General features: G+C 42.2%; 1 protein-coding gene across 2 annotated transcripts in view; it reads right to left on the reverse strand.

Moving 5' to 3' along the window:
- Positions 1-11,259, reverse strand: part of LOC122815119 (zinc finger protein OZF-like) — a 178,488-nt gene extending 167,229 nt beyond the window's left edge. For both annotated transcript variants that reach the window (XM_044087370.1, XM_044087369.1), the window contains exon 1: positions 11,090-11,259. In XM_044087370.1, coding sequence (XP_043943305.1) covers positions 11,090-11,101 — 12 coding nt within the window. In that variant the 5' untranslated portion in view covers positions 11,102-11,259. The remainder of the gene's footprint in view (positions 1-11,089) is intronic.
- Positions 11,260-14,300: the final 3,041 nt, after the last annotated feature.

The following is a 14,300-nucleotide window of genomic DNA, read 5'->3' on the forward strand; positions in this document are numbered from 1 at the left end:
TTACATTTTCTAAACATATTCACTTTGAGCATAACTGAAGTTATCTACACATTCCCACAGCATGCTGGGAACTACCGCAGACACTGCTGCTTTATGCAGAGCATTTATGAGCAACAGATTCACGTATTACTGGGATTCATACAGATAAATGTAAATGGCCTTATTTGCATGGAAAACATGCAAATGGACCTAAATTTACACAATATACTTTAACACCACCATTATTAACTTGCAATTAGTCAAGTTAGATGGCAAATGATGTAGGAAACTGCAGACTTTTTAAAGTAAGAAAAAATAATAGACAATTTTTAAATTAATATGAGACACTTCAAAACAATGCAAAGGTAGCAAGTTCACCTCAAGAAACATTTTGTTTTAATCATGTGATGGGCACAGTGCACCTCAAGGAATGTTTTGTTTTAATCATGTGATGGGCACAGTGCACCAGCTTTACGGAAGAATGTAAAGCGTCATTGGAAAATGGAAAATCATGACAGCAGTGTGGAAATGATTAGATTACTGAGAAAACATTTTCTTTGGTGTCATGTACTGACTGTGTATACATTCTAGAAGTTCAGTGTTTAAACTGTAAAGTACTGAAGTAGTAAGGATGTGTTGTTGACTGAGCAGTTTGTACTTACTTGGATTTTGCGAAGTGTCACTGAAGAATGTAATACAGAGGTAATGGCTAGAAAAAGGATGAATCCGTTAAACTGACTACTTTACTCTTGAGAATGTATTTATGATATTGCAGTCATTACTGTAGCACAACTTTACTTGGCTGGACTAAGACTCTGCATGTGTACATTATTGGGTTTGTGTCACCTAACTTTTATATGAAGATGTCAGTCATGCTTTCATTGCTATGTTGTTTAACTGATAATTATATCCAATAGTTTTGTGTGTGTGTGTGTGTGTGTGTGTGTGTGTGTGTGTGTGTGTGTGTGTGTGTGTGTGTGTGTGTGTGTTTGTGTGTGTGTGAACAAGCTGAGAGAGGCTGGAGTCAAGTTGCCATAAACATTAATGCAGTCGGTGGAATAAACTGCACATTAATTCAGTGCAAGAAGAGGGGAGAATGATATGGTAGGATGTGTTAGAACCAAGGAGAGGCAGAATGCAGTCACCCATACCAGTACTGGGGGGGTCTCCACCAATTATCCCTTTAGCACCAGAAGAGGAATACCTCCTCTCTATATATGGGAGGTGACTGTGACATAGAGGATGATGGGACTGGAATAATCAGAGGTGATGTGGACACTGGCTATTACCAATGTCTGCAGCAGCAAACCTTGTCTGCTCAGAAAGGTTAGTTTTAAAACAGTAACATATATTTATGTAGAAAAATGAATGCTAACACGGAATGACTACATTAAACACATGACAATTACTATTAACAGGTAAACCATCTACATCTACAGAGAACGACAATGACGGCAGTGTGAATGATACGTCCCCCGGAAGCCTCCTTTCCAGGCACACTGCAGTATATGCTAGCAGGATGGATGTTGAAGAAGATAATGATGATGAAGATGATGGTGAGGATGAGGATGATGAGGGGGAGGGAGGAAGATGAGGAGGAGGAGGATGAAGATGATGATGATGAAGATGATGATGAGTATGAGGATGATGAGGCTGATAACATACTTAACATTTATGAGGCAGCCTAAAGAAAGTGAAACACAGTCCCCAAATGTAATGGCAGGTTCGCACATACTGCAACATGCTAGTAGCTTTCCAGGAAGTAAAGCCTGTACAGGGAGAAAACCTATGCACTTCTACACCCAGAGAAACACTTTCAGGATGATGGGAGAAATTCAGAGGTAGCAGCATCATGACACCTTTACAAATGGGAGCCAGGTGCAGGAATTTGGCACAGCTACCTCAGAAAACATGTAAAGCATTGGCTGCCCAGCAGTAAATGTGTCATGACATTGCTAGGGCTCAAAGCACTGCCACAGAGAGTCAGATGGAAATAGTCAGACTCCTTCAGGGCATATGTGAGGATTTCCAGCACTACATAGAAATGGCAGAGAGAGGGGATAATGCACTGATAACACTGATGCATAGTACAATGGCACACCAAGCAAGTATGACCACCTTTATTAGTACACTAGTTAGGACTTACCATACTCAAGGAGGAGGAGTCACTGTTGGAAGAGGAAGAGGACAAAGTACTGTCAGGACACATGGGGAAAAATCACATGCATTTATAAGTGTTTCTTGAGAAAGTACTGTTGGGAGGAACAAGCAAAACAAATTTAATGCAGGCCACATTGACATTCATCTACACCTAAAAGAACTCTAATTTGAGGTATTGGTCCCAGACCCACAGGACTGTCAGATCAATGTCTGCAGGATCACTTACATCAAGCAGGTGATGACATCAAACCAACTCACCATCCAGCTCTCATGACAGCTCTTCTTCAAAATCAGTTGCACCATCACCCAGCCTATCTTTGGTAGATGTGAAGCACATATTTGACTTTGACCTATAGTGATTGAAGTGTAACGTTTCTGCTATTTACAATTTGACCTTTATAAACATAAGTTAATGTTTAATTCAAAGGGAATTAGATTATTTAAAAATAAAAAAAGGAGGGGGCTTAGGACACTTTGTAACTGTATTTCATTCCTGTAATGGTACTGCACCTCACTGAACTGGGGAAAGAAAGGTTCTTAGGTTCATAGGTTCATACTAGGCTATCTGCCCTAGGGCATTTATAAGCCTAGCCAGAATGTGTTTGGCTTTCACCACCCATTTTAAATTTATTTTGCTATGCCCTTTTTCGAGGTTAGTATACTGTGCCTCTGTCTAACAGTGACACAGAAGTGATACCCGGGGTAAACCTACGATCTCCCATCCACTCATCAAGATTCCTCTTGAAGAGAGTCAATGAGGGACTTTGCTTAACCTGGACTGGGATTTTATTCCAGAGTGAAGGGAGCCTCTGGGTTATGAATCTGTCCCTCCAGCATGTCCTATTTATTTCAGTGCTGAGGTTCAAGTCTCGGCGTGGCTCGATGGGATTTGGATTTTCTGAGGTGCAGCATGTCCATTAATTCTGGGTTGGACATGGCTTTATACGTCAGGCACAGATCGCCTCTGAACAGGCGGTATGCCACTGAGTAGAGCTGGAGTTTCTTTAACTGGGCAGCATATGGCATCTGTTTGAGCCCTTTGATCCTCTTGGTGAGGTACTTTTGGGGTCTTTCCAGTTGCTGCAGGTGTCTGGTAAGGTACATCCCAAAAGGGGCATTGTACTCAGTTATGGGCCTGATGAGGGATGAGTAAAGAGGCACATGATTAGGTGGGCTATATAAAATGTTTTTCTAACCACTTTGGCCACGTGGTTGTCAAATGAGAGATTGCTATCAACTTGGGTCCCCAGGTCCCTAATTACTTCTTCTGTACTTAATGGATTACCACCTATGTGGCAATTTGTGGGCACTTTGTTTTTGCCAAAGGGGATGACCATACACTTTTTGGCATTTAGCTTGAGGCCATGGCTCTGGCACCAGTTGTCTGTTTCTATGAGGCCCTTTTGGAGGATGCTTGTGTCGGCTGGAGAGTCGATTATGGCGCCCAGTTTGCAGTCATCTGCGAACTTGGTCAGCCACAGTCCTTCCATGTTGGCCTGTACCTCCGAGAAATATATACCAAACAAGAGAGGTCCCAGGACTGAGCCTTGTGGGACACCACTTGTAACTGGTTTGGAGTCTGACATGGCTCCAGCAATTCTAACCATGTGGGTTCTGTCCTTGAGCCAGTTTGCAATCCATCTAGTGACATAGGGGTTCATATTTAAGCTAGTGAGCTTATCTATAATGCCCGAGTGGGGTATTGTATTGAAGGCTTTTGCGAGGTCCAGGTAGGCTGTGTGGACCACCTTCCCCTCGTCAATGGCCTTGGTGACTGTTTCAAAGAAATCAACCAGGTTTAAGAGGCAGGATCTGCCCTTAACAAAGCCGAACTGGGTAGGATCCAGTGTTTGTAGGTCCCCAATATCTTTATTTATGAGGTCCATGATGATCCTTTCCATAGCTTTGCAGACCAAGCTAGTCAGGCTTATGGGGCGATAGTTTCAAGGATCCGTTGAGGCACCACCTTTATGGAGAGGGACCACTGTTGCTGTACGCCACTCTTTGGGCACATATCCTGTAGTAAGGCTGAGATTGAACAGTAGTTTTATGTTTGGGTTTAGCTCTTCTAGGAGTTCATGTAGTACGCAGCCCGGGACACCATCTGGTCCCATTGATGCTGTGTTTTTTGCTTTGGAGAGGGCGGCTCTTACCTGAGCATCTGAGATGTCAGGGGGGCAGCACTCTGCTGGGACAGATATTTGCCCTTTTGTTGGGGAGGGGGGGTTTGCGCTGAACCTGTCAGCTAGGATGTTGGCAATGTCTGTGGGTTCGGTGTATTTTTTGTCATTTTGGACTAATTCTGAGCATATCTGGGAATTACCACCCAGGTTCCTAACATAACTAAAGAAAGCCTTGTGATTATCCTTAGTGTCCTGTGCAATTTTTCTCTCGAAGCTGGCCTTAGACAATTTTATGTGTGCCCGTAGTTTTTTGCTAATACTGATCAGTGATGCCTTCCCTTTTTGGGATTTTGCTCTATCATTTAGTAGCTTCCTCCTTCTATTGTATAGTTTGTTTATGGCTGGGGTCCACCAGACAGGATGTCTGCCTTTGGAGGATTGGGTCTTAGTTTTAATTGAGATCGCATGATCCATGCATTCCTGAAGGTGTTCATAGAATGCGTTTATAAAGGATTCTGCGGTCTGGGCCGTATTTTCCACAGGCCCGGGGGCTTTGAAGGATTCCACCTCAGTTTTGAGGAGTGTGAAATTTGCTTTAGAGAAGTTTTTCACTGTGGTTTTCTGGGCAGGGGGTGGGGTCGGGATGTGAATATCCAGTGAGATTAGTTTATGGTCTGATCTTACCAGTGAGAGATACACTTCTGGTCTGGAGCATACAGTCCCCATGTTGGTGATGATCAGGTCCAGTATGTTTTCCCCTCTTGTGGGAGTGGTAACAAGTTGTTCCATAGCATTTGAGTTTATAAATTCTAGGAACCTTTGGGCTAGGGTGTTGGAGCTAGAGTAATGCTCCCAGTCTATGTTTGGGTAGTTGAAGTCGCCCAATATAATGGTGTTTGGAGAGACCTTCATATTTTCCACTGTTCTCAGGAAGGCCGAGTGGGGTTCCTGGGTTTGGGAGGGTGGTCTGTAGCAGGCTATAAACTGGAAGGCAGTTTTACCCACTGTTAGTTGCACATGGATAGTCTCTGATGCTTCGTGCTTTGCCACCAACCTGGAGGTGTGGGTATATTTGATGAATATCGGTACTCCCCCTCCTTTTGTGGTTCGGTCCAAGTTTTGGGGCCGAAGAGCATGGTATGAGGTATAACCTGGTAGTGCTGGGGTGCTCTCGGGAGCCCTGAACCAGGTTTCTGTTACTGCACAGATATCGATGTTCTCCATGCTAAGGAGAGTTTCGAGTGCGTGCATCTTGAGGTTTAGACTTCTGGCATTGAGTAGCATTACTCTTAGTTTCTTATCCCTTGTGATACCTATGGAGGTGGGTTTGTCTTTTGAGCCTTGCCTAAAAAAGGCACTATGGGGGTAGCAAGAGCCTTTGCCAATATCCGAAAGCCCAGGGGTGACAGGTGCAAGCCGTCCCTAGCGAAGCATCGTGGCTTGTCGAACATATCATCCCAAGCTGACAGGCATTGGATCCCCTTTGAATGACACCAGCACTTAAGCCAATTGTTGAAATTGATCATCTTGTCTTCATATTGTGGCATCATTCTTGGTGAGGGTAAGATGCTACTCAAGGTCAGGGTCATACCGGCCTGGGCTACATGCTCAGAGAGCTCCTTTATGTCTCTTTTCATGTAGTCCAGGGAGGTATGTCTCAGGTCATTCACACCAGCATGGACAATGACTGAGTCATATTTGTACTTGCCTTGGAGTGACCTGAGTGCTTGTGTTATGTGGCGGATCCTAGCGCCTGACAGGCTGCTCACCGCGACCCTCTCCTTGTTCAGCCTGGTGAGCGGGACGTCAGTGTGCCTGACGATAGAGTCACCTATTACAAGTGTATCAGGTGTGTTGTTTAGTCTTAAGGGCTGTGACTGTTTGGCACACTGGCTTTGTGAGATATGTGTTGCACGTGTTTTGTTTTGGGGTAGCGGCTGCTTGGGTGTCTGCTTTGGAGGTCTCTGCTGCTTCGGCAGATCTTTAATTAGAGCCTCCGAGTATGTTTTTGTGTGATTATGTGTTTGGTTTGCTGTCGTGGTAGGTCTATGTGAGACTGGAATTGTAGTGAGTGTGGTTTCCTTCTCCTCCTGACTGGTTATGCCAGTACTGAGCTGAGAGAGCTTAGCCTCCAGTTTTATGCCACAAAATAAGACAGCAGTGATTAACACCATTAATGCTGTTTGCATTGATATTGTTGCAGCTGGCACTTACCTACAACTTAAAAGTAGTAATATACACGTTTTTGAGGAAACCCTAATAAATAAATTACAGATTAAAATTAGTATCCTGCCATGTAAACATACACTGCTGCCACTTCATCCTCAGCACTGCACAAATATCATTTGTTTCTGAGGCCACAAATTATGTATGACAAAATAAAGTAATCTGATGTGAAATACCTCGACAAAAATACTTCAAACTGAGAAAACATTGCACTATATAAAAAAGATACATTCTCATTCAAATGCAAGACATGAACTCATGTTAAAAGCTGAACAAACTCGGAACTTTAATAGCAAAACAAAAACTTAGAGATATAAACAAAAACTCAGAGAAATAAACAATGACAGTTTTGCAATTTTTTCTTGTATAAAAGACATCATCAGAATCATTAACAGGAAGTAAAACCAGCTTTTAAATGAAATTAATGAACACACCCACAAAAGCACCCAATCATGTCACAGAAACCACTAAAAGCCCAGGAAAATCTTAAAACAGACAATAAACGCAGAAAAAATAGCAGTATTTACAACTTGGAAGCTCTCATTTTAAGTTCATTGATGATAGAAATGCCATCATTAATTCCTGGCAAATGTGTGGCATCTAATCTTAGTTGCCACAGCATTTGACAATGCAATAATTTGCTCTTCCAGTCCCTTGTGTAGGTAGCTGCTTATACTTGTTCCAATTTATAAAAACTTGAATCGTTTAAAATCTAGACATGATAGGGAATGCCTAGCCCAATCGGTCTTCCTGTCAGCCTTCTGTATACGATAAATGTGCTGATGGATTCTTTTGTTGAAGGCATTTTTGGTGCTGCTGGTGTTCCTTTCTTTTGTATTGTGTAAATAATTATAAATGTCATTATCACTTATTTGATGCCTTATAACATCACTGAACAGGTGTCAGTGATAATTCAGACACAACCTTTACAAAGAATAATATGATTAACTGTTTTGAAATAAAAAAATAATTACTTAAAGATGAGAAGGAGTGTCAGATGTGCAGTGGCACCAGACTATGTACCACCCAGCATAGACCATGGATATCACTCCATGCACCATTTGTGCTCTGTGTGTTTTTTTTTACAACATTAACCTGAATGTCATGGTTCATAGTTCTTGACTAGATGTCACCTCTTTACCTGCACAGCTGTATACCATGCATAATCCTGCCACATGAGGTCCCTTACTAATGCTGCAGGCTGGTCACCATTAGTAGTAGTGGAATTGGAAACTGCAATGACAGCATGGGTCATGGATGGGTCACTTCACTACCAAACCAGCACATGATCATGTTGTGCAGAACGCAGTAAATATCCTGCATGCAGTAACTGTGTCATACTGAAAGGAACCCCAAACTCATCCAGGCACATGAAACAACTCAACAGGAGGCCAAAGGCCCTCTTTGTGACAATATGGGTCTGAGACAGGGCTGTGTTGGAGTTCTCTTCTGCTGCTTCACTTGGATTTCTCTCTGGTGTCATGAGCCATGGCACCACTGGGTATCTAGCATCACCTGAAAGACAAAAAAAAAAAAAAACAGAGAGAGAGAGATAGAGAGACAGACAGAGAAGGGGGGGGACTAAACAAAGAAAAAGTGGTACACTATTAAGCAATGCATTTTGCTTTAAATAAATGATGACCATGGGGCATTCTACCATGCAGGAACAGCCAGCAGAGTGACCTATTGTGCCAGACATGGGAATTATGGGAACCTTGCTCGCTACCAGGATGCTGGGCATAGACATTGGTGATGCACCAACAAGTATCACACATTACCTGGCAATTGATGGAATGGTAGCCCTTCCTACTGTGGTACTGCTTCCTTCATGGCCAGATGGAGTCCTAATTGTAACATGGGTGCAATCTACTCCACCGAGTACCTCGGGGAAATGTGCTACCCTGTAAAAGGCACATGTACCCTTAGCTCAGTCCTGAGGTGACACCAGGGAATAGCTATACTGATCCACACTTACCTAGAGTACAGCCAATAAGTGATGCAGTATTCTCAAGGCAGAAGCCTGTGAGATATGCAAATGTCCCTACTATGTCTCTGGAAGGTTCCTTAGGCAAGTATAGTGAGGGGTCACACATACCTTACCCCTCACACATACCTTAGTACCCACAGGGATATGAAGGCCACATATTCTTCTAGTACTCCTATGCAGGTCATACATGCTCACTGACACCCTTATAATATCCCTGTCTACTCTAAACCCATCAAATATCTTCTATCAGACTTATTGTGTGTTATTCTCTGCTTATATCTCCGCCTTCTTGGCTGGTGAACACTGCTCGGCATAAGCCGTTTTAGCTTAGCCAAGACATGCAACTCATAACAGAAAATAAGGTTAGCAGCAAGTAACTGCATCTTCATGGATTTCAAAGTAGATACAATAGGCAAGATTCCTCTTTATATAACATATCTGCAAATTGTGTGAAAAAGCAGGAAAATTTCACTATGAATCGCAAACAGGTTTGAGAATGCTTCATTAGCATGCACTGTTTTACATCCTTCCTCATTTGCATCTCATTATAACTTCATTTTCTTAGGCTTATTTGTGGCCATTGCACATTAGTGTAGGAAGCCTCTATGAATCGGTGATTACCTGCACTCGTTAGTAAATAGAGCAGATAGCCTTAACAAGCTGGCATATTTACTGTGACTACCACCATTTACTTTTAAAATGTCAGACATACGCAAAAATATCACAGTTAATATTAGTTTCAACAGATTTCAGAATTTATTAAAAACTTTAAACAGAAATATTGAATATTAAAGAGTCACAGATTCCTTTAAGTGGACAAGGGTTATGCTAGTGCTTATATGAAGTGAGGGTGGTGAAAGGGTGGCAGTTGCTAGTGTGCATTCACAAAATCCACTGAATCCCCATCACACTCAAAACACTGAAACTGGCTTTAACATAGGTTCTACAGTGGCAGCAGGTCCAATTCTCCAATTACAATGATTCAGCGCACCCAAATGATTGACATCATGAACAATGGCATGTGCGTGTTATTCTTCTTTCGGCTTTTCCCTGTTAGGGGTCGCCACAGCAGAACTCCTGTCCGCTAATGATTGGCAGTAGATTTTTACGGTGCCGAGTTGCCAGCTTGATGCCCAACCTTCAACGAAGGCACGCCCATTCACGCATGTCTTTCGAATGCCACTCGACTGTGGGGAGGACATGCAGACTCCACACAAAAGGCGCTCCGGCCGAGAATCAAACGGGACAACCTCTTGCTGTGAGGTGACAATGCTACTGCTGCACCACCGCACGTTGACATGTGCATGTAAAAACCTTAAAACAAAATTAAAAGAAAAACATTTTTTGCAGTGGGCAAGCCTCCATGCACCCCCACACCCCCTGCTAATTATATAGTCTAACTCCAAGATCACACAATTCTTGGGGAAAGGGCAAATTCCCCAGCCCCAAGAATTATCCAGTCTTTTACTTTTGTCGAGAGGTGTCGACCATCTGTTTAGTCGACCAAATTGCATTAACTAAACAGATGACAATGAAAGTGCTTTACAACAAAAGTAGCACCTTCCATACATATATACAAAGAGACAGAGAGAAAGACACACACACACACACACTTGCACACCTACAAATATATTCATAGTTGTTAACTGTCTCTGATTTTTGCCTTACATTTTTGCCCTGTTCCTCATAAAGCTATTGGTTTTATCGTACATCAGTGAACTGTAATCAGTCAATAATGTTTGACATTACAGATTTATAATTTGCATTCTTCTAAAAACATGTTCTTCCAAAGTATGTGATACTAGTAACTAGTGAATATTTTAAAAATGTCCCTGATTCTGTTCCTTTAACCCCAACTCATTATTTGTGGTTCTGTGCAGATTATTTCAAACAAGTTGACAGATTTATAATATGCAAGTGTGTGTATATATATATATATATATATATATATATATATATATATATATACATATATACATATGTATAAATAGACAGATAATAAACTTGTATCTGATATACAAGCAAGCCTGTAAAAAGAATGGATCAGGGAACTTTTTACCCAGTTACTTCTAGGGTACATGCATGGACTCAGAAACAAAATATGTCTGAATCGAGCCTGATATTTCTTTTTCCACATTTTCTCATCCATTCCTTCTATAACAGCTTTTAAATATTTTAATAAAATAATTTTAAAAAGATGTTGCAGTACTTTAAGCAAAAACACAGTCAGCACAAACATCTCACTGCATTTTTCTTTTTAAAAGCATGTGGAAAACAAACATCTCCAATTTTCAGCAGACAGATATAAAAAAAAAACTGACATCAAAACAATGGAAGTGCACACGTTGCCTGTACAGTTACAAAACGCAAGCAACCACAGCTCTTGGGACTGGAACCTGGAACACGTTGGATAATGATTCACAGGGAACTTCACTTCCCTCATTTTATGTTCAACATTATTAGTCTTCAGTTTTTTTAACCAAATTCAGAGTTCCAAAGGGAAAAAAAGTACTTTACACAAATACATGTGCTTCCTTTTTTCTGCTTTTTCTGAAAACAGAAATCTGAACCATGCAAAGAAATGCAGCTGCAGTGTTCGCTGAACATGACTTACCTCCAGCTTCATGCTTGTGTTTCACACTTCAAGACCACAAACAGCACTTTTCACAAAAACAAGCAGGTCCTATTTTAGAAATCTGTCTTGAAAAACAAACGAGAACTAATATTTTGGCAACTTCCTGTATCAGATAAACCATAAACTCTGCAGCCCAGCACCTGCATCCTTTCCATCACTAAAGTATGTCCCCAGCTACGGGATTCAAATCTTCTTATTAATATGAATAGGATAGGCTGGCCTTTAAGATGACGAAGGAGGAACACAAGCAATGAAAACAGTCCGAAGCTGCTCATTTTGCAAATAGCAGTAATTCAGATGCTTTCTACCCTGCATAGCTCTCAGCTTCTTTGCTGAAGAAATCAGGGACAAAGCTATAAACAACTTGGGTGGGGGTTCTAAATCCATAGTCATTTTAGATATTATTCTAATTCATTTAGAAACTTAGAACAACTGGTTTTGCCCCATACCTCTGAATCTCCAGATAAGAAAATCAGGGACAAAGGATCCTAAAATCAGCATAAGGTATGTATATTCAAATAAGTACATAAATGCACATGCCAACACATGCAATTACATAAAGCCACGGCATCAGTTAGAGATTTTTTTTATTAAAAAGGGAGTTATATGCATACACACACACACACACACACACACACACACACACACACACACACACACACACACACACACACACACACACACACAATGCTTGTAATATGAAATTATTCATAATTTCACACAGCTGTATAACATTCAAGTAATAAACACTTGCGCCTTACATCCCAACAGATCCAGTTTCATTGACGTGCTTAAGCATTAGCAAAACACAAATGCATATTTAATATAAAAGCAATGCACACAATAAGACAATTCACATTCAGCAGTCCACAAATTCCAACACTTCATTACACAGACTATTGACTACAGATCTACATATTTCATTTTCCCCACACTCAGAATATGACAAACTAAAAGAAAAATGATTCAAGTTTATCATCTTGACAAGCAGACACAAGTTCTGCACCTGATGCAATGGAATGTTCTTGGCTGCAGTCAGTTGTTGCCGTTCTTGCTGCTTTCTGCATGTTTTTCACATGTTTCACACCTGATGCGGTGGAATGTTCTTGGCTGCAGTCAGTTACTGCCGTTCTTGCTGCTTTCTGCATGTTTTTCAGATGTTTCAAACCTGATGCGGTGGAATGTGCTTGGCTGCAGTCAGTTGTTGCCATTCTTGCTGCTTTCTGCATGTTCTTCATATGTTTCACACCTGATGCGGTGGAATGTTCTTGGCTGCAGTCAGTTGTTGCCGTTCTTGCTGCTTTCTGCATGTTCTTCAGATGTTTCACACCTGATGCGGTGGAATGTTCTTGGCTGCAGTCAGTTGTTGCCGTTCTTGCTGCTTTCTGCATGTTCTTCATATGTTTCAAACCTGATGCGGTGGAATGTGCTTGGCTGCAGTCAGTTGTTGCCATTCTTGCTGCTTTCTGCATGTTCTTCAGATGTTTCACACCTGATGTGGTGGAATGTTCTTGGCTGCAGTCAGTTGTTGCCATTCTTGCTGCTTTCTGCATGTTCTTCAGATGTTTCACACCTGATGCGGTGGAATGTTCTTGGCTGCAGTCAGTTGTTGCCGTTCTTGCTGCTTTCTGCATGTTCTTCAGATGTTTCACACCTGATGCGGTGGAATGTTCTTGGCTGCAGTCAGTTGTTGCCGTTCTTGCTGCTTTCTGCATGTTCTTCAGATGTTTCACACCTGATGCGGTGGAATGTTCTTGGTTGCAGTCAGTTGTTGCTGTTCTTGCTGCTTTCTGCATGTTCTTCAGATGTTTCACACCTGATGCGGTGGAATGTTCTTGGCTGCAGTCAGTTGTTGCTGTTCTTGCTGCTTTCTGCATGTTCTTCAGATGTTTCACACCTGATGCGGTGGAATATTCTTGGCTGCAGTCAGTTGTTGCCATTCTTGCTGCTTTCTGCATGTTCTTCAGATGTTTCACACCTGATGCGGTGGAATGTTCTTGGCTGCAGTCAGTTGTTGCCGTTCTTGCTGCTTTCTGCATGTTCTTCAGATGTTTCACACCTGATGCAGTGGAATGTTCTTGGCTGCAGTCAGTTGTTGCCATTCTTGCTGCTTTCTGCATGTTCTTCAGATGTTTCACACCTGATGCGGTGGAATATTCTTGGCTGCAGTCAGTTGTTGCCATTCTTGCTGCTTTCTGCATGTTCTTCAGATGTTTCACACCTGATGCGGTGGAATGTTCTTGGCTGCAGTCAGTTGTTGCCGTTCTTGCTGCTTTCTGCATGTTCTTCAGATGTTTCGCACCTGATGCGGTGGAATGTTCTTGGCTGCAGTCAGTTGTTGCCGTTCTTGCTGCTTTCTGCATGTTCTTCACATGTTTCACACCTGATGCGGTGGAATGTTCTTGGCTGCAGTCAGTTGTTGCTGTTCTTCCTGCTTTCTGCATGTTCTTCAGATGTTTCACACCTGATGCAGTGGAATGTTCTTGGCTGCAGTCAGTTGTTGCCATTCTTGCTGCTTTCTGCATGTTCTTCAGATGTTTCGCACCTGATGCGGTGGAATGTTCTTGGCTGCAGTCAGTTGTTGCCGTTCTTGCTGCTTTCTGCATGTTCTTCAGATGTTTCACACCTGATTCGGTGGAATGTTCTTGGCTGCAGTCAGTTGTTGCCGTTCTTGCTGCTTTCTGCATGTTCTTCAGATGTTTCACACCTGATGCGGTGGAATGTTCTTGGCTGCAGTCATTTGTTGCCTTTCTTGTTGCTTTCTGCATGTTCTTCAGATGTTTCACACCTGATGTGGTGGAATGTTCTTGGCTGCAGTCAGTTGTTGCCGTTCTTGCTGCTTTCTGCATGTTCTTCAGACGTTTCAAACCTGATGTGGTGGAATGTTCTTGGCTGCAGTCAGTTGTTGCCGTTCTTGAATATTTCTGCATGTTCTTCAGATATTTCGCACTTGATGCGGTGGAATGTTCTTGGCTGCCGTCAGTTGTTGCTGTTCTTGCTGCTTTCTGCATGTTCTTCAGATGTTTCACACCTGATGCGGGGGAATGTTCTTGGCTGCAGTCAGTTGTTGCCGTTCTTGCTGCTTTCTGCATGTTCTTCAGATGTTTCACACCTGATGCGGTGGAATGTTCTTGGCTGCAGTCAGTTGTTGCCGTTCTTGCTGCTTTCTGCATGTTCTTCAGATGTTTCA

Source organism: Protopterus annectens, chromosome 11.part0 (assembly GCF_019279795.1).
Source record: "Protopterus annectens isolate FY-2018-M chromosome 11.part0, PAN1.0, whole genome shotgun sequence".
NCBI lineage: Eukaryota > Metazoa > Chordata > Ceratodontiformes > Protopteridae > Protopterus > Protopterus annectens.